Genomic DNA, 21,236 nt, shown 5'->3' on the forward strand with positions numbered 1-21,236 from the left:
AGTTCGACTTCCTTCTTTACCAGATGAGAAAACTGATGTTCAGAGAGGAGACCTGACTTTAGCAGATGGCGCATACTAAAAAGCACTGTCATTTGCAGTTCCCACCAATAGCTCAGTTTCGCCCCTGCACACACACACACACCCCTGGGAGCCTGGGAGAGGAGCAGGTAGACTTACAGACCCCTGGGCTGTAGACAAGGGAAGTGTTCCAAGACTCAAGACGTTGGCTATGGTTTCTTGGGAGTGAAACAAAAACCTAACAAAGGTGGAGGCATTGTTTCCAAAAAGTCAAGCACATAAACTTGGGGTGTGCAGAGAAGTGAGGATCCCGATGGGGAACGCTAGGCCTCCCCCCATTAATTCATTTGCATAGTGATGCAGGTAGTTACCAGGTGTGCTAATCATCACCTTAAAAGCACAGAGTCTCCCTCCCCCAGCTCAGTGGGGCGGAGCCTGGCCGGCCCTGACACCGAGGGGGCAGCCACTCAAGGATTGTTTGACAAGTAAACAAAGACAAGTTTCAGTAGGATTGGCTTGATAATGGAAGAGGAGTGGGCAGTGGAGGGAGGGGGAACCAGACACCAAAGGCAAATTCCTTTATTTCATAACTTTATCTGGCGTCCCCATTCTCATGAGCCTGCATTGTCAAGGCTTTAAGAGCCCTAGTTAAGGTAGTGGAGAGAGAGGCTCTCTCAGCCCTGGGGCAGCACTAATGATGCTCCTGGGAGCACGGCTCTGACAAGCGGAGTTGGGAGCTAACTCTGGACTCCGCAAGAAAGTTCTCCTTGGCTGTTACCTCACTTTGGCTGGGAAGCCCCCAGAGGGTGGCCGCCACCTCCTTTCCTGAGCCTGGCTTCCCATCCAGCACTGGTCAGGTGAGAGTGATGGAGAGAGAGGCTAAGCTAAGGGGACAAGTGGAGAAAAGTTGGCTTTTCCTGCTGCAGGGAGGAGGGGCCACTTGGGGTCAGCTCTTCCTCCTATTTACACACACACACACACACACACACACACACCCACACACCCACACCCACACCCACACCCACACGAGCGCGCTGTGGAATTAACAGAGGAGCTTCAACCTGGCTAGCCCTTGTCCTTGCCGGACAGGAGTGCCCGGCGGGGAAGGCGGGTGTGGCTCCTAGCTGGAGGTGACAGCCTCCAGGACTGATAAGGAGCGGTCCCCTCTGGCCCCAATACTCATTGCCCTGGGACCAGCACACGCGTATGCGTCTAGGAGGAGTCCGATGCGCTGGGCGGGGCCGAGGTGGGTCCCCCATCACCTATTTTAGAGGTGACTGTGCCGCTGACGTCAGGCGGCTTTTTGGTTCATTCCCTGGCACGGGGACTTTATTTTCATAACAGCATGCAGTGCCGTGGAACTGGAATAGGCGTGTCCTCTCCCCCTGACCCTCTCCCGCCCCTTGTCCCTCTGCCCACCCCCTCGCTCGCTCCCTCCCTCCGACGACAGCCGCCTTTATAACTGCTCCACGAGGCGAAGGCGGCATCCCTGCCCGCAGGCGTCCCCAGCACCGAGGGGCTCCGTGCTGCATCTTACGCGCGCGGGAAGCAGCGCAAATCCACGGACTGAAGAGAAGGCACCAGGGTAAGTGAGGCGCACCGAGCCCGGAGCGCGCCCGGCCTCCGGATTTAAATCCGGGGGGGAGTATGACGTTGGAAGGAGTAGGATCCAAGAGGAGAGGAATCCTGGGAATGGACTACAGCTAGCTATGAGAAGAAAAGGGTTCCAAGAAAAAAAATTCCTCTAGTTTAACCCAACTCAGAAGTTTTTTTTTTCTGAGCTTCCCAGGCTAAGGTAGAGACGGAGAGCCCAAAGATAATCAGGATGATAGTTTCTGCTCAGACACATGGTACAAACTCTCAGGAGGTGGAATCCTGGCCAGGCAGGTGAGCAGTTCTGGAGGGAAGGAGGGAGAAAGATCTTAGAGGAAGGGAAGGGACTGGAGGTGGAGAGGGGTGGCTTGGGCGGGGGCGGGATGGGGGGGAGATGCTGACAGCTGCTTCTTTACCCAGGTACTGAAAAGTGTCCATTTATTTTATCCTCCCGCAACAAGAGTGCCCTTCTGAATTTTGGGAAGTAGGTCCTAGAAGCCACCCCTTCTCTTGATGTGAGTGTGGGGCTGTCAGGTACAGCATTCCCTGCTCTGCTGTCCCTTGAGTTGCTCAGCAACCGCGGGCGGAGGGAAGCTGAATGTCCGGTAACAGCCCACTGTCAGGCAACCACTAGATCGGACTCGGGAATGCCCCAGAGCTGTCCAGGACGGTCCCTTAAACATCCGCGGGGCAAGGAAGGGCTGGCGCTCAGGGGAAGCCTGCTCAGCATCAAGGAATTTGAAGGACTTTTCATTCCTAACTTCTATCCCTGCTGACTTTCTCCTCAGAGGGTTTGTAAACGCCACACCTGTTGAAGGGTTTGGTAGAATCGGCCACCGCTGTGGGCTTTTTCCTCAAGGGGAATACCTGAACCACTTCAGATATGGAGGGCCAGAGCGCCACCCTCCAGCTCTGAGTGCTGGCTGCTACTGGGATAGGGAAGGAATGAAGGGGAGGAAGGGTCGGCAGAGGGGTGACCTGGGAGACTGAAAGGCGCCTCCCAGGGTATGGAGAGGTGTGTGCTCCAAGGGCCGATGGGAATGAGCAGAACATTCCTGGGAGGCGCTCTCAACCTGGAGTCAGGAAGCCTGATTTCTGTCCCGGCCCTGCAGGACCATGGAACTGAGGGGAGGCAGGGGCCTGGGCCTTGAGTTCCTCCTAAGGGCTCTTGGGAAGATGCCCAGCCCCATCCCAGGGCTGAGAGTCTGTCTGCACGTGCCCCTTGGGCATCCTCTTTGAGGTCTGCTTCTTTGTATTCCACTCCTTAGCGTGAACTGAAGATAACTGGGCATAAAGAAGAATTTTGACTGTGTGATTTTCTTCTTCTCATTCTGGGAGTTTGTCTTCAGGTTCACTGCTATTTAGAAATCCACAGATTGAGCTGAGGAAATGGGTAGGAAATGAGGTGTTGGTATAACAAGACCCTTAAAAACAATGAATCGAATAGGATTTTCACTTGAGGGGTCTCAGATTTTCTAAGTAGTTTGATGTGTTTGTTTCTACTTTTATCCCTAATTTTATTGCCTTGTGATCAGAATATCTAGTCTGTACATTTCTTATTTTAGAATTTTAGATTTTTTTTTGATCTAAAATATGCTGTTTTTCTAATTGTTCCACGACCACTTCAATAGAAGCAATCATATAGAGCAGGGGTCAGTAAACTAGGTCCATGGCCAAAGACATCCCACAGACTCTTTTTGTAAATAAAGTCTTAGTGGCACACAGCCATGCTCATATGTCTACGTATTTATCTATGGCTGCCTTCAGCTACAAACATATGGACTGCAAAGCCTAAACTCCTTATTATCTGCCCTTTACAGAAAATGTTTGCTGGTCACAGATAGAGAAGATCGAATTATATGATTAATAATGGGGATCTAATAAGATATGAAGATAGAGAATGTTTTGATCAAAGTATCCAAAGAACATTTATAAAAATTATATTATTATTCATTTTGTCTATTTTACCTACTGAGGACTGAAAAAGAAGTGTTAAAGTCTCCTATAACTATAGTATTTCTTTTTGATTTCTCTTTGTATTTCTGGTAGTTTTTCTTTCATGTATTTTGTTGCTATATTATTTAGCACGTAAAAGTTTATGATAGTTGTATCTTTAATGTGGCATATCCTTACCAACTACAAAGCAAGCTTTCTGGTCCATATCATACCTTTTTGCCTTGATTAAACTTTGTGTGATATTAATACTTCAACTCTTAATTTTCTTACCTTGAACAATCTATTTAACTTTGAACCTGATACACAATGCCTGCTAAATAAACAATATCTATTATTGTTGCTTTTTTTGCATTTATTTTAATTTTTTTCTTTCTTTTGCTTTGAACTTTTCTGAATCCTGTTGTTTTAGGTGAGGTTCTTATAGTACAGTTTAATTTAGTCTTTTTTTAAAATAAAAAAGATACCATTTATATTTATTGTAATAATAGTTACTTGCCATTGTCATCTAATTTTTGGCCATGTGGTCTGCTCTCTCCATCCTCTCCCACATTAAATAGGCTATATTGTATTGTTAGATCTACTAGGCCCCTGAATGGATAGTGGTGCCAGTCTCAGGGCTTAGAAACACAGGTTTTTAAGGAGAAATTGTAAGTTTAGCTTGAGACTTATTGGATCAAACATGAATATGTTACTTTTATATTTTGAAATAAAATACTTAAAGGAAGGTGTCTTTGAGAGCTTTGAGATCGTATACCAGTAGAGGACTTCACTTTATCTACCTATTTTCTGGAAATTTCATGTTTTAAAATTCTGAGCCTAAGAGATTTGGAAGTTTTGCTCAACATCTTAAGTTGTTTTTTTATTTTTTATTTTTTTTTATGAGGAGGATTGGCCCTGAACTAACATCTGTGCCAATCTTCCTCTATTTTATGTGTGACGCCACCACAGCATGGCTTAACGAGCAGTGCTAGGTCTGCGCCTGGGATCCAAACCTGTGAACCTTGGGCTGCTGAAGTGGAACATGCAAACTTAACCACTACACCACCAGGCTGGCCCTTAAGCTTTTTTTACAAAAAAAAAATTTCTGGTACTTTATTTTATATTCCTTTAATTTATTTTATGTTAATCTAAAAGTCACATGCTTTGTTTGGAATAGAGGAAGATGGCAGTACCCCCAGGGAACTACCCGGAAGTGTAAATTGTCATGAACACTGTTTCTATACTTGTTTAGATCTGCCTATGGAGGTGTGATGACTTATTTTCTCTCAGTTACTGCATAGAAACTCAAATCAGTGATGTTATTCAGATATTATTCATAAGCTGTTGCCACGATGTGTCAGTTTTACGTCATCAGAATTCGGATGGCTACCCAGAATAGGGGATCCTGGAGACTTCCCTGTAGACATTTTCCATTTATTCTGTGGGACTCCACCCTTGTCTTAGAACTCAGCCTGGATAAAACTATGAGGATCAGCATCAGCACATGTTAATCTTCAAAAATTCTTCCTCCCCATTACTCACACTTGCTAATAAATAGCTTGCTTTGAATAAATATTCAGCGGTCAGTCTTAGTCCAGAACATTTGCTCAGCAGCCACTGTGCAGAGCAGATAGTGAGGGGGGTACCAACAAACAGAAGATGTGTTCTGTTTCCTTAGGAAGCTTGTTATCTGGTAGGCAAGTCAGCACTGATATTAATGTATAATATATAACATATATATGGAAAAACTTGAGTGCTAAGAAATACTTAATAGCAAAAACTATGAAGAGACCCACAAATTTAGAATGAGATGGGACTAATAATTTTTAAAAACCTCAAGATAGAGGTAAGTTTTGGGCCAAGTTTCGAAGAAATCTGGTAAACGGATTGTGACTGGGAGAAGGGTCTCTCTGGCTGGGAGAATAATGCATGCGCTGAGGCAAAGAGCATGATTTTGTTGGAGAAGGCCTTAGATGAACCCCAGTTCCCTTCCAGATGGAAAATACTCTTGGGAGATTTGCTGGCCTTGCGTAGAGTTAGAGGAGGAGTTAGGGAGGCCGGAGGAGATGGGTGGGAGGACTGCTTAGAGAAAAGCCTTGAAGCTCAAAATGAGGCTGAATCTGTTATCACAGACAAAAAGAGGCTAATATGCTTTTCAACTGCTGAATCCAAAGATCCCATCCCAGGCCTTCTAGTCTTTGCTCCCCTTGCAGCGTTAAACCCCATGGACCACTCCTTTTTTTGGAAACTGCTCCCTGGCTTCTGGGGAAACCACTGGGCTTGTTTCTTTTATGTACCTCTGACAATTTCTTTTTAACATCTTTTGCTGACTCCTGCTTCCAAGAGATGGTGTCCCCATGGGTCTGTCCTTGGCCCTCTCGCTCACCGTACACTCACCGTATGTGCTCCCTGTGTGATCTCATCCTCCTCTCGAGGCTGCAGATACCTCCTATGGGCCCAACCTGTGCTTACAGCCCAAACCTGTCCCGAGCCTCAGACTTGCATGTCTAAGTGCAGAGCGGGTCAGCACTGCCTGGTGTCTAGAAGCCTGGCTTTTAAGAGCCATGTGATCTTGGGCAAGTTATTTAACTTCTCTGGTCCTCAGTTTCCTCTGCTGTAAAAAGGGGGCGTAATAACCGGGTTGTTGTGGGCATTAAATGAAACCATGTGTGGCCCAGGATAAGCTCTCAGGAGAACTTAGTGCCTGTGATTGCTGGACCTCCAATTGCATGTTCCATACGCATCTTACACTCAACAAAGCTAAACCGGGCATCTCAACTCACAAGCCCGTATTTCTAAGCTCTGTTCAGTTGCCTAAGCCAGAAATCTGGGCAGTAACCTGGACTCCTTCCTTCCCCAAGCCCTGTCTCTTCTACCTTCCTAAAATTCTCTCCCTCTTCCCTGACCGTCTTTCATGCCTCACCTTCCTGGTCTCCTCTCTAAAGTGTTTTTTTTTACCCCATTAGGTAGAATAGGCCACTGTTTTCCATGCCCTCAGCATTCCCTGCACGCTCTCTAACTCCTTATTTGTATGTCATTGTGACTCTATTGGTCTTCCCAGGGGTAGCAGCGACACTCTTGGTCTGTGTGACTTGTATATTTAACACAGTACCTGACACAAAGTCAGCACTTAAATGTTTGTTGATTGACAGGAAGATTGACCAAATGCAGGACTGCTTGCATTGGAGACTTCTAGAAGAAGGTTTGAAGAGAGAGAGGCTGGAGTCAGGGAGAAAAGCTTCAGAGATCACAACAGTGATTTAGAGATGAAAGATGAAATTATGATTGATTACTCATAAAGGGATACTCCTCCCAACTAGGTGACATTGGACATGGAACTTCCTCTCTGTAAGACTTAGTCTTCTCACCCATAAAATGGGTTGTAGGAACATTAAATGAGATAATAGACATAAAAACATGTAAATGAGAGAATACCTATAAAAACATAACACTCAGCGTCATGCGTGGCTCACAAGAGGACTCAGTATGAGGCAGTAGCCATCATTATTTTTATTCATAATTATATTATGACTATTGTTATTACTACTGATCGAATGTAGCAATTCAAGAATATAGAGAAAATTAAAAGGCTGGAAAAGCATGAATTGTCCTGGCTGCGATGGTGTGAAGGCTCAGCTTCATCAAACATGTAGGTGATTTGCTATCATTCACAGCAGTCCTAAAAGTAGGTTTGTCCTCAACATTTTTAGATGACGGAGTGAGATAAATCTCATAAGGAGGAGATAAGATCAGCTGTGGGCAGAGTTCAGGGCCCCAGGGGAATTCACTTTTACCGACTCTGGGAGGGCCGCATACGGCCAGCTTGGGCAACCTTCTAGGTCTAGGCATAAGCAACTCCAGACGCCTTTCCCACCTCTCTGGGAAAAGAGGAATCTCAGAGATTGGAAATGAGAAGCTGGGAGAGCCATTGAGTGCTGGCATTTGTCCTTGCGTACTGGTCAATGCCGTATATTGGTCAAGGCCACGTCTAGAGTCAGTACTGCTCCAGAACCCTGTGGCTTCGTCCTGCAGGTGGGTGTTCCCTGGGTGTCCCTCTCCCCAACCTGCACTCAGACCCTTCAGTCTCACCTCCAGCCCTGATTTGGGGTTTGGTTAAGAGTTTGTGCCACATATTCTTTCAATGACAGGAGATGGGGCAGGAAGGAGGATGGAGGGGAGGGAGAAAGAGATTTGGAACTTGGCTACAAGGAGCTCCCCAGAGGGATGAACAGTGGAGCTGGACATGGGCTGAACCACCTAGCTCAGCACCGCCCTCATTTTGCAGAGGAGAGGATGGAGGTTCCGGAAGCTGGTGTCCACACACATGGAGGCAGCTGAAACCCCTTCCTCCTAGGGGGTGGACTAAGAGAGGGCTTGGAATTGCACCCAAAAAGTGACTCTCCCTCCCTGCCTCTCCTCCTCCCCCGGCGTCTCCCTCTCTTCTTGTTCTTCTTCCTTTCCTTCCTCTTTCTTTTTTCTGTTTTTAACCTTTTGTCATGGTCATGCTCTGACTCATTCTAGAAGGGTTTAAGGCAGCGTCAGGTGATTGCAGGGCCTCCGTTGTGGGTGCCGTCGGATCACTGGATGGCTGGGTGGTTAGCTCTGTAAGCAGCTGCAATAAGTGAAGAGGGTCTCACCCTCATGACTCAGTCCTTTTCTCGTGTCCCAGGCCAGAGGCTACACGCACTGAAACCTCACCAACTTCCTCCAAGTGTAGGGGTTAGTCATCGGGGAATTGGGTGGGAGCGGATGACTGGATTCCAGGACATCCCTCTCTGATTCCTTGGAAACCTCAGCATTCAGGTTCTCCTGGGAGACACCTGGAGTCACTGAGATAGGAGCAGGGTTCCAGACATGGCCCAGAGCTCCTAACCTCAGACCCAAAGTGCGATTTCAGACAGCCGTGTGAGAAGGAGGATGGGAGCAAGCGGGGCTTAGAACTAAGGACAGCACACAGGGGGCTTGTGAGGAAACCAGGTGAAGCCCAACCGACCCCTCTCCTGTGCAGCTTCCCTGCCCCCACCAGACTCCACTTCTATCCATAAGCTCACTCGTCCACCCTGGTTAGGTACTTACCCTGTGTCAGGCACGAGGCTAGAAGCTGGGGAGAAACACTTAACAACTCAGTCTCCACCTTCACAGAGCCTTTGAGTCTAGAGGGAGAGGCAGACTTACCAACAGGCCTTGCAGGGCTGTGTGACAAGTGCTGTGGTGAGAAATACGGAGGCTCTCTGGGAATTCCCGGGATGTGTCGCTCCCCAGACTTGGGCATCAAGGAAAGCATTCTGGAAGAAGGGACCTTTAAGTCAAATGAAGGAGGTGGCTAATGGGGGAGGGGAGGGAGGATGTTCCACCCCGATGGGACTGCATGTTTGAAGTAAGACAGTGGGGCTTGTTTAGAGAAGTAATAAGAAGTCCACGTACTGGGGACGAGGAGGAGGGTGTGGTGAGGCCCGAGCCTGGAGAGGCTGGGGAGGCTGGGGAGGCAGGCAGGGGCTAAAGATGCAGAGCCTTACACTTCTGTACAGGTTATGGCTCTTGCCTCTGGCTGCAAACAGAGCGGCTCAGAGTTGCCAAGCGTGGAGACAGAGAGGTTGGGCTTCTGAAGGGGTCCAGGTCCATCTGATGGTGGTCTGACTGAAGGCTGGGAGGAGTGGACAGACTCAGGAGAGTCTGGGGAGACCCCTGGGATGCCTCCTGTCCCACGTTCTCATCTTCTACAGGCCCATCTCTCCTGCCTTGTCTGCTGCAGCAGAGCACACACAGTAGTCTGTGACTACGGTCCTTTCCTTACCACGGAGGCATCTGAGGGTATACATGGCAGTTGGAGCAACTCGCAAGGCTAGGCTGTGTGCCTCGGCAGATTTAACCCACGCTCAAAACCAAAACAGCACTGAGGGCTGATGTAGTCACCCCCTCCTTCTAATTGGCCAGTGCCTCCTGCCTCTAAAGTTCTTCTCGCCAGACAAAGGGGCTGCACGGTGTTGTGTTAAGACCTGTGATGTTGGAGTTAGAATTCGGGTTCGAATCCCGGCCCTTCCACTCGCTAGCTGTGCGACTTCGATGAGTCAGTCACCTTGTGCCTCAATTGCTGCAACTGTGGGATGGGGGTCATAATTGTGTGGGCTATGTCATAGGGTGGTTGTGATGGTTAAGGAGTAAAGTGCATACAGCTGGGCCTGACCCAGGGCAAGAACGAGTTATGAGACCTTCCCCTCACTTCAGAGAAGTCCAAGAGTAAATGATTTCCTTCCACCCCTGTTTGGTCTTTGTTGGAGCAAGTCCTTTCTTGGTTGGACCCTAGGTCTCTCTGCTCTTGACTTTGGTTACAGACGATGTCCACATAACCACTAGCCTCAGTCCATGTTCTCTTCTTGCTCCAGCCCTTAGCTTCTTCTCCGTGACTGTTTCTAGCTCCTGGCCGTTTAGATTCTCAAATGCTGACTGCTTTCTTTCCTCCTCAAACCGTGCTTTCTTGTAGTCCTTGTCAGCTTCTCATCACCCTGTCCTTCTTCCCTACCGAGCTTTCTGCTGTCTTTTCCTCATCTGGGCCCGTCCCTGGGTAACACAGCCCCTTCTCAGTACAGACCTGCTTGTTTGTGAGTCTGGTGACTTTTACTTTCCTCTGACTAAACTCAGTGTGCTGAGGACATTTTAGACCCGTGGTGTAGTCCGTGTCACGCTGGGGAAAGGGTGGAGGACTAATAGAGGTGAATTGAGAAGGATGACTCCAAAAAATTAGTCACTCACATAAAAACAATATTTACTAAGAAGTTTTTAAAAAGACATTTATGAAAGAATTGGGAAATATGAACCCTAACTGGATATTTGATATTAAAGGGTTATTGCTAATTTTTTAAGTGTAGTTACTCTAAAAAAGAGTTTTATCTTTTAGAGATACGTTGCCCGTAAAATGATATGATGTCTGGGATTTGCTTAAAAATAATCCAGCGAGTGGGGTGGGGGATGTGGATGAAGCAAAATTGGCTATATATTGATAATTTTTGAAATCAAGTGATGAGTACATGGGCCTCCATTATACTATTCTCTTTATTTTTGAGTGTACTTGAAAATTTCTCTAATAGAAATGTAAACATTTTTTAAAAAACAGTGTTTTAAAGGCCCTTCAGGGACTGTTTCTCCATCTCCCTTGCAGGATTGGGGCTAGGAAGTGGGGGGGAAATTGGTTTTCTCCTCTCTGCACACCCACTGCCCATTGCTCTTGTCAGTCTCTGGTCTGTGGGTGCCCGAGACCCTGGGACACAGCCCCATCCTGCCCAGCTGCACCAGAAGGGAGGGGCCTAGAGGTCCAAGTTGGGGGCAGGAGGTATCTGCCTTACTGTCCTTTTGTCTAGCACCAGAACTATCCTTGAGGCAAAAACATCGTCAATTTTTGTCAGTTTCAGAGTCATCAGGTTCAGAGTCCTTCGTAATGATCAGGTAATTATGATAACAACCACCTGTCAGCTGAACAGCACTACCTTAAGGGGTGGGAAGGACCAGTTGGCAGGGAGGGGCTGGGAGGGTGACAGAATACCTTTCCCACTGGACACCACCCTATGATTAACCTGAGAGGCAGTGAAGTGAAGAGGTGAAGGTCAGTGAGCGTGAAATGCACAGAGCCTGCGTCCCTTCTCTGTCCTCGCCGCCCTCTGATTAGACAGGGCTCCTCCTCTTCTGCATACCCGGCCTGGACGGGAAGCGCTGTCTCCACCTCTTCCCCACACCCCTGTAGGGTGGCATTCGTGGGCCAGGTGCATCAGAACTTCAGTGCTTGTATTTCGGGGGCTGCCTGTTTCTGAAGCTTGTTTCCCTTTCTTTTCCTCCGCTTTCTTGTTCTGCACTGCCCTGTAGAGGTGGAACGTAAACCATTCTTTGCTCTGTGCTCTGCATGTGGCAGGGATGACTTGGGACAATTTCCGTGGGGTAGGCTGCATGGGACAGACCCCTGGGGAGGAAAGGCTTGGGGCAGGCTGTGGCAGTAGTGGCACATTATGTCTGCCTGTCTGTCTCTTCCATGGCAGGAAACATGTCTGTTCTCCCTTTTATCAGTGAGTATCTAGAATAGTGGTTAGCACACGGTGGTGCTTAGGAAATATTTGCTGAATGAATGACTATCTCATGTGAAGTTAAACTTGGAGAGGCAAATTTCATTAAAAAGCTAGGAAGATAGATTTAAGCTATATCTAGTGTTCTTTTTTCTTTTCTTTATTTTTGAGGACGATTAGCCCTGAGCTAACATCTGCTGCCAATCCTCCTCTTTTTTTGCTGAGGAAGATTGGCCCTGAGCTAACATCTGTTCCCATCTTCCTCTACTTTATATGTGGGATGCCTGACATGGCATGGCCTGATAAGGGGTGTGTAGGTCCACACCCAGGATCCGAACCAGCGAACCTCAGGCTGCCAAGGGAGAGTGTGCGACCTTAACTGCTACACCACCAGGTTGGCCCCTATCTAGTGTTATTTTATTCTGACACCCCACACATTACTGTTCTAACATATACATGATCATTTACATATGTATATGTATGTGTTATATTGCATATATATACATATATGTACATACACATATTTTATGTATATAATTTCCCCCTAATTGCTGTGTGAATAAAACAATTCTGGTACAATGACTATCTCATGGAATTGCAAAGATGATTTTGCATCTTTAAGGGCAGCAGGTGTTTGAATTCTATGTTGAGGAGGATGCTCATTTTGCCTTCGATGGTCAGTGAGTGATGGTTTGTTTTATCTCCACTGTGCCAGTCTTTGGCTTGTGATTTTTTTTTTTGTGTGTGTGTGTGTGAGGAAGATTGGCCCTGAGCTATCATCTGTGCCAATCTGCCTCTATTTTGCAAATGAGACGTCACCACAGCCTGGCTTGATGAGTGGTGTGTAGGTCTGTGCCCAGGATCTGAACTGGCAGACCCTGGGCTGCCGAATAGAAGTGCATGGACTTAACCACTGTGCCACCGGGCCGGCTCCTCTGCCATGTGATTTGATCATGAAGAGACAGGACTGAAGGAGAAAGGAAGGCGTTCTTTTTTCCTGGGTGATCACAGCACCCCATAGTGGTTGGTACACCGTGGGAAGGGCCAGAGAAATCTCATTTACAAGCATTTATGGGGATGTGGAGAAGACATTCTGAGCTGTTTTTCTGCTATAAGGGAAGAGGCAGGATTGAGTGGGTGTTTTGTACCTTTTCCTGCTTCCCACTCCCGGCCAGTCCCCTTCTTTCCAATTTCCTCCTGCACGGTCTCTCCCTATTTGGCACTCGAAGGGGCCGAGATCGTTCCCTGGTGCTTTTCTAGGGAGGCAGCCTCAATGAGCCTTCCCTCCCCTGAACCACGGTTCTCTTCTAGTCGGTTCAAAACTTTTCACTGTTGAGTGAGCGATCCTATCAGGAAAAGAAAAACTAAAGTGAAAAAAAAAATTCCATGCACATATAGCATACAACAAAACAAAAAGAACAGTGTCGCAGAAACAAAAACAGTCAAGTAATTCAGAAAATAATTATACTTTGTTGTAAAAAATTATAGTTAGAAAAAACTGTTAAAACCTTAGCAATTTTGAATTTCAGCATCTTGCCTGACATTGACTTGGGAATTTGAGAACCATCCATTTTGAGGAAATGTACAAACTCCTCCTTCCAGTTTCTCGACTGATCTTCCCACGTGTGCCCTGCAGCCTTAGGCATTAGATGGCATGGGGTTTGGGAAATCAACGTTGACATGGAGGATGTGGGCACAGAGAAGGAAGCAGACCTGGGAGATGAGGGGCAGATAATAGGATGTGTGCTGTTATCCATCCTGTCAGTGTCAGATTATGCAGAGCAGGGGAGTAGATTACCTGCTTTGTGGATGTCTATCACCCAGGAGCTCCTATCCTTTGTGAGACTGAACTAAGAGAATGGAATCAGGACCATAAACAGAGCTGGTTTATGGGGCTTCTGATGAGAGGGGGAAGGGGAGAGGAAAAGAGAGAGAATGAGAATATCTCAGATTGCATTTTAAGGCCAATTAGAAGTCACTTGAGAGAGAGTCTCTATAGTAATTAAGTGCATGGATCCTACAGCCTGCATTCACATCCTGCCTTGGCCATTTCCTGGCTGTATGATGTTGGGTTAGTAACTTGACCTCTCCCTGCCTCAGTTTCCTCATCTGTAAAATAGAGATAATAATTTTTACCTTGTGGGGTTGCTATGAAATTAAACGAATTCATATATATGAAAGGTGATTAGAAGAATTTCTGATCCATGGTAAAAATGAGCATTAGCTGTTAGTAATATTTTTGTTGGATGCCCCACTGTTTTTTGTCTCAACCAGGACTTCCTTCCGGTAGCTCATTAACAGCTGGTTGTGACAGGAAAGACTCCTTCCCTCACTTTTTTGGAATTAGTAGAGCCATCCTAACAAACTTAAGGATGGAAAAAGTCCTTCTACTTTGTGACAGCATTGCTGGAGAAGAGGCTCCAAGGACCGAGAAGGGAATGTTTGACCTCCTGGAGAGAAACCTACAATTCAGTTAGCTCCTCTCGTCCTTGAGAGAAGAGGATGCTCTCAAATAATGTCTGAAACAGGCCCAAAGATGGGAAAAGGCTTGAGACTGAGAAATTATGATTAAAGTCTTAACTTTAAGCTTAGCTATTTCCATGTTCACTAGTTCCTAAGAAAATACTAGGCAAAAATATCAGAAACCCTGGCTATATGTTTTGAAATGAGACTCTGATTCCCCTCAGCAGAGCACTGGGTCCTCCGGCTTCGGGGTAAATATTAATATCGTTAAATTGCGGGGAGGGAGGTATGAGATTTGTTCTGTTCCTTCCTCAGCCTTGAGACTTTGCCGCGAGAGGTGGAGAAAAGTTAGTAGCTTTAGCTGATGTAGTAAGCTCAGGAGCAAAATGCTGCCTGAACATACAACATTTTTTCTGCTCTGTTTTGGTCCTCTGTGCCTGAGTTTGTTAGGAGATTCACACCCCTTCCCAACTTTGCTTTCATGCAGGACCAGAATGGCCACAACAGCCCCCAGAGGTTGCCACCAGCAACTGAACTCCAGGTACTACAGGCTTTGTGATTTGAATGAAGCTTGGGGAATCGTCCTAGAAACATTGGCTGCCCTCGGGGTTGTGACCACGGTGGCCTTCATGCTCGCTCTCGTGATCCTCGTCAACAAGGTGCAGGACTCCAACAAGCGAAAAATGCTCCCGATCCAGTTTCTCTTCCTCGTCGGTGTGCTGGGCATCTTCGGCCTCACCTTCGCCTTCATCATCAAACTTGATAGCGGCACGGGGCCCACACGCTTCTTCCTCTTCGGTGTCCTCTTTTCCCTCTGCTTCTCCTGCCTCCTGACTCATGCTTCCAACTTGACAAAGCTGGTCCACGGGAGGGAGCCCCTCTCCTTGCTGGTGATGCTGGGCCTGGCTGTGGGCTTGAACCTGGTGCAGGACATCATTGCTATTGAATACGTCGTCCTCACCATGAACAGGACCAACACCGCAATCTTCTCTGAGCTCTCTGCTACTCGACGCAATGAAGACTTTGTCATGCTGCTCATCTATGTCCTCTTCTTGATGTTGCTGACCTTCTTCATGTCCTCCTTCACTGTCTCTGGATCCTTCCCTGGCTGGAAGAGACATGGAGCCTGCATCTGCTTCACCGCGCTCCTCTCCATCTCCTGCTGGGTGGCATGGATCACCCTGCTCTTGGTTCCTAACCCTGGCCCCCAGTGGGATGATCTCATCCTCAGCGCAGCCTTGGTTATCAATGGCTGGATTTTCCTGTTGGCTTATGTTGTGCCTGAGTTTCGAGTGCTCACAAGGCAACAGAACCCCATGGATTATCCTCTCGAGGATTCTTTTTGTAAACCTCAACTCATGAAGCAGAGCTATGGTGTGGAGAACACAGCCTATTCTCCAGAGGAAATCGCTCAAGGTACACAGGCTGCTTGGGTGGAGAATGCCTTGTAGAAAGGTGGGGGAGAATCCTAGGCTATTATAACTGTAAGGAACATGCGGGATCATTGAGGTCATACCCCTGATAGAACAGATAAGGTCCCCAAGGCTCAGACCTTGCTTAAAATCACCCAGCTAGTTAGAGACAAGTAGAACTAGAAGCTAGCCTCTGGAGTCTTTATCAAGTACTTTCTGTACAATACCATGTAGGTTTCTCTGAATCAAGGATGAAACAAAGGAATGGGAAAAGAATGGCTAGAAAAATTCTTAGAGACAAGTAGGTGAGATTGTGTTTTTTATAAAAGACAACTAGACATTCCTTCCAGAAATGTGGAGCCTTTGTAGATTTGAATGCATAAAGCCAAGCCATGATCTCCTGTAGTGACCACAGAGCACAGAGCAGGAGACAGCCCCTTTATCATAAACCAGTGGGAGTCTGCATAAAGTTACCGAGGATTCTGATTTAGCCTGAAGAGCCACCATTCATTGCCCGTCTCTGAGCCCGTGAGAGGGAAGAGATCAGATCTGACACAAAAGAATCAAATGATTTTGCTCTTGCCTGGAGCTGTGAGTAGCTAGGTGCTCTGTTGTTGTTCTCATAAGAAGAAGAGGCTAGGGGCCGGCCTGGTGGCGCAGCGGTTAAGTGCGCACGTTCCGCTTCTTGGTGGCCTGGGGTTTGCCGGCCTGGATCCCGGGTGTGGACATGGCACCGCTTGGCAAAAGCCATGCTGTGGTAGGTGTCCCATATATAAAGTAGAGGAAGATGGGCATGGATGTTAGCTCAGGGGCAGTCTTCCTCAGCAAAAAGAGGAGGATTGGCAGTAGTTAGCTCAGGCCTAATCTTTCTCAAAAAAAAAAAAAAAAAAAAAAGAGGCTAAACTGATGGCCAGAAACTGCCCTTGCCCAGAGGGATCTATTTGTTGACCTCCAGCATTTCCATTGATCTCTGGGTCTAATTGGAGAGCGGGAATGGGGTTGGGACAGGAGTGAGGGACCTCCGAGGCCAGGTTCTTAGCCTCAGCTGAGAGTTTTCTTGCTCTTGAAGCCTGAGGTGCACAGGTTCTTGGGGCTCCTCGCTGCAGCTGTGGTCTATGCCCCCGGCCCTTGGGAAGCTTTTCACAGCCATAGCCTGGTGCCCTGCAGCTGTGCCCTCAGTCCAAACAAACCCATTCACTGCCTTTTCCTGCCTCCGTGTCTAGGCTCGTGGAGTGTCTGTCCTCGGCTTGACGTGCCCTTTGTCCTTACTGTTGCGATTTTTGAGTCACTTGCTCCCTAAACTCCCTCACTATTCACTCCACCTGCCCGCACATCTGTAGGACTTTAAAATGCTCTTATCAGAGTCTGTCCCATTCCCTAGTTATTTGTGTAGTGGTCATATAATCCTTCCTCTCCAGGGGCAGCCTCAGGGCAGGAATCATTCCAGCTCATCCTTATATTCTTCACAACATATTTCATATAGAAGGTGTTTAGGGGAGCTGGCCTGGTGGCACAGCCATTAAGTTCATGCGCTCCACTTTGTCGGCTGGGGGTTTGCTGATTCGGATCCTGGGCGCTGCTCATCAAGCCGTGCTGTGGCAGCATCCCACATAAAATAGCAGAAAGAGGAAGACTGGCAACAGACGTTAGCTCAGAGCCGATCTTCCTCACACACACACACACACACACAAGAAGGTGTTTAGGTATTTACTGAGTCAATTGGACAGGTAGATTGGGTGGGAGAGAAATGAATTGCTTGAAATTGTATTCATGATGATTGCACGTGTTTGCTCTTCTGTTCCTGAGTTGAAGTCCCTCTGATTTCCCCAAAATACATAGAAAACAATTGCTCATCAATTCTGCCCCTTCCCCCCCAAATAATAATAATAAATTGATTTCCGTTTGTCAGGCAGTGGAGGAAGTGGGTAAATCCTCAGTGAGATTCACTCTGGGTGCATCTCTGGCAGATCTATACCTGAAAAGACTGGTTTCCAATGTGCTCCTAGGATGAGGTGAGGATTGAGAAAGGCGTTTCCCTACTGAGCCTGTGCTGCTAGCTTTTCGTTTATTCAGTCAACATTGTCCTTACTCCAGGCCTGGGCCTGGGCTCAAGGACACAGTCTCTTCCAACACAAAGCTCACAGCCTCCAGGGAGATAGACAATTAAACAGATGAGGCGTCATGCTTTGATAAATGCCTCAGCTGGGCTCAGCGCAGGTGGGAGCACGAGGGAGGGGACCCTAACGCTCTGATGGCTCCTCTTGTCTGTTTCAGGTCGGGAAGGGCCAGGTCACGAGCTCTACACCCCTTACTCCACCCATTTTCCGCTCCAGGTAAATGATCTCTTTCTCCCTTTTCATCGGCAGCCTTAGCACCCAGGGACATTTGTCCTTTGGGAATAGATGATGTTATGGTTCTGAAGGCCCCTCAATGGCCACCTTGAAGGATGACCTGTCTGCTTTCCTGTCATCTGCCTCATGGGGTTAGGACAGAAGACAGGAGCGCAGGGCCCAGGGAGCACGTTATGGGGACGCTCCAGAAGGGGAAGAAAATTAGGCTCCTGCCCATGCTAGAGCTGTGTTGAAATGGCCCAGAATTGGACTGAGTTTAATAAAATACGGTTGCTTTCTTTTCAGAATCGGACTCCCCCAAAGGATTTCTCCATTCCACGGGCCCACAGCCCTTACAGTGATTATGAAGGAAGGAAAGATGGCAGTTAACTGTTCTGAAGAGTGGGACTAACACAGCAAGTCAGCAGAACCAGCGGGGAATTCAAAAGGACGTGGGCTAAACCTGAGTCTTCTAAGGAAACTGTAGGAACCGTGGTGGGAAGAGCTTGCCTCCCCGCCAACCTCAACCTCTGTCCTTCTGTTCTGGAGTTGATGGCGGCTAATTAGACTCTAGTTCTTAGCACAACTCTAGCGTTTTCCTTTGTCCCAAGCTTAGGATACTCCTTGTCAGTGGGAGTGTCAGGCAACTCAGGGCTAGGCTCTCACAACTCCCTGTCACCTGACATGTGACTAAAGATCTGCTCATCTGACCACGTACTGGCTCAGGCCACTTCAGGAGCCACCTTGTCCCCTCAAGGCTGGTCTTGTGAGGTTGCTTGGCCTGGAGCAGAACTGCAAATCTGAGCAAAAACAGCAAAGGCCTGTCTCTCAGCCTTGCCCTGCCCAAATCTACACGGGAAGCCACCTTACTGGCACCCTCCCTTCTTGCCTGGGTGGGAGAGGCTAAAGGTCACCCTAAATTTACTCATCTCTGTGGTGCTGCCTAGCGCAGGGGCTCTATGGGTCCCCAGCACCGATTCACAGGTCACCCCTCTCTTCCTGCACCCTTCCCAAACTTGCTGTCAGTCCCCAGACCTCATCTCCCCTCTTTACCAGGAGTTCTCCTTCTGGGTCTCCCCAGTGTGGACATGTCCAGTTTCTCTGCCCGAAGGATTTGTGCACTGTCCTCGCTGTAAATTCCTGGCCCGGCGTCTTCTCCCATCCCCCGCTCTTCAGCCTCTGTAAATAGATTTGCACCGTGATCACCCCTGCCTTCTGTAACGGGGCATTGTCTACGAATGGGGAGTGTTCCTTGTCTAATAAGCTATTCGCTGTTCCTCACCTGGAGATGCAATAAAGATGTGGTGACAACCCTTTCATGTGGCAGCAGTTGTATGAGTGGTGGCATTAGACACAAGGGAGAGATGGCTGGCTCCGCTGTTGGCATCAAGTTGGAGCTGAAGTTCAAAGTTCAGTTTCACTAGATGTGGACTTGACCTGTCTCCATGTGTCTCTCCTTCTCCTTACATCTAAGACAAGTGTGTTTTCCCCAGTTTTTGAGGTGAGCGGCAAGGGTGGCGGGGGGCCAGGAAGGGTCGTGGGCCCTGAGGTTTCGCTCCAGGAAGGTGGGAAGTGGCCGCCTTGGAATGGGGTTTGGCAGCCCCGGTGAGACCGGGAGGAGACCTCAAAGCCAGTTTCACGTTTCACCCAAGGTTTAATTATAGTAGGGGATAAATCCAGATCCCTTACTTGACGGGATTGGTTCATAGCATCTCTTGGAAAAGCCATGGTACTTAGCAATTATTATTTACTTAATCCCAGAAACAGCTCTGTGGGGCAGGGCAATAGGAAATTGCTCTTTGGTGAAGGAAAAAAAAACTCCCTGTACACAGAAACTGAATGACGTTTAAAAATTTGTAGCTGAGTTAGGGAGTTACCTCCTGAGAGCCTGACGCTCTGCTTTTCATCAAAAGGAAAACCCAGAGTGGGAAGAGGTGAGGTTGGAGATGGATTAATGACACGCTGAACTGGGGATACTGACATTCCACAAAGGTTTGGTTGATTGTTTCCCTCATGGCTTTGCACTAACATGAGTGTAGTTTTGTACTGAAAAGGGGGGATTACAAATAATGACTTGGATCCTTCTAGACTATTCCAGTCTTTTGCAAGAGGCCATAACCCAGTGAGGTTTGCCAGAGGAAAAACAATATAATTTCCTGTATATTATCTGTCCTAGTGTAGGTACTCAAGAAATACACACTTCCTTCCCTCCTTTCTCTCCTTCTCCGGTCTCCAGTCTATCAACGAAGCAAAGGCGGCTGAGTGAAAGGTAAAGCCATAGAATACTCTGGATCTGCTTTCTTATTGGGGAAAAGAGTCTGCCAGGTCTTAGTATGCCCATGACTGCAGTCCTTGAGTTGACCTCTTCAAAAACAGGAGAGAACATGGAAATGGCACCCATCTCTGGAAACTGGCTTCTCTTCTAAGAAATCAAGTGGCCTCCAGAGTTTGGATCTCACTGAGTTCTTGTTCTTGCCAGGTGGTAGAACAATGTTCCCCATTTGAACAGCACTTGTCATCTCCTGTCTCCTGTCATCCCCTGGGTGCTCACCTGTCTTCAGGTCTTAAGTCCTCTGCACATAAACTCTTATGTTAAATTAGGGACATCTCAGAGGGCGGCGGTTTGGGCATCTGAGAATCACTGTAATATTGGAGAAGAAGCTTTCAAAGCCCATCCTGTAAGTCTCTGTCTCCACTGGGGCTGAAATAGAATGCGCAAATTTAGCCCAGCCTGGTCCTTGAGTGACGCCAATTGATTGATGGCTGGGAACCAAAATGGCATCTCCTTTGAACTAAATGGGTGATAAGGAAATGTTGCTCAGCAGCCTTTCTCTCATCTTTCATTGTCAAATGAGAAATAGACCGGGTCTCATCTGTGCCTCTCACTTTAGGCTGAGAAGCTGTCCACCACTGCCATACCCCGCGGTTCCACTTGATGGCAGTGAAACCTCAGGCATCACCCCTCAGGGACTCAGCGCCTCAAGAGCAGACATCTAAAGCCGTTCTCCCATGAAGGGCAAGAGGCAGAACTGCGGATCCCCAGTGGGCTTGAGGCAATCGCATCCCATTTTTTAAAGGCTTGTGTGTGTGAGCTGTTTGCGTCCTCCCTCCCACCATCTTTAAAGAATTTGCTTTCCATCGCCTTTGCCAGGGTTTCATTGCCCTGTGTTTTATTTCTGTGAAACTCTCCAAGGTATTTCCAGCCCTTCTGCACACAGTCTGGCGTCTTCACAGATACTGGTCTCATATGCTGTTGCTATTCATGTCGATGAGTATTTATGTGGGGAGGACACTGGCTTTTTGTCAGGAAAAGTGCGCCCACCAGAGAACAGCCTGGCTCCAGAAATGCAGCATTAACCCCCCCCCCCCCCCGCATTCTGGCTTTCCTTCCTTCATTTCTAGACTCGGCATTATTGCTGAGAACTGAACTGTGCCCT

General features: G+C 47.8%; 1 protein-coding gene across 3 annotated transcripts; it reads left to right on the forward strand.

Moving 5' to 3' along the window:
• The first annotated feature begins 700 nt into the window (after positions 1-700).
• On the forward strand, positions 701-19,110 carry GPRC5A (G protein-coupled receptor class C group 5 member A). 3 transcript variants are annotated; one of them, XM_070494380.1, is made up of 5 exons: positions 701-875; positions 1,363-1,603; positions 14,545-15,473; positions 17,744-17,802; positions 18,106-19,110. In XM_070494380.1, exons 3-5 carry the CDS (start codon positions 14,552-14,554, stop codon positions 18,187-18,189), a joined length of 1,065 nt encoding a protein of 354 aa, XP_070350481.1. In that variant the 5' UTR covers positions 701-875; positions 1,363-1,603; positions 14,545-14,551; the 3' UTR covers positions 18,190-19,110. The 3 variants fall into 3 exon arrangements, with proteins under 3 accessions (XP_070350481.1, XP_014689744.1, XP_014689743.1); XM_014834258.3 differs by lacking the exon at positions 701-875 and having other exon boundaries at positions 1,072-1,603; XM_014834257.3 differs by lacking the exons at positions 701-875; positions 1,363-1,603 and adding an exon at positions 1,695-1,905.
• Positions 19,111-21,236: the final 2,126 nt, after the last annotated feature.

Source organism: Equus asinus, chromosome 22 (assembly GCF_041296235.1).
Source record: "Equus asinus isolate D_3611 breed Donkey chromosome 22, EquAss-T2T_v2, whole genome shotgun sequence".
Lineage (NCBI taxonomy): Eukaryota > Metazoa > Chordata > Mammalia > Perissodactyla > Equidae > Equus > Equus asinus.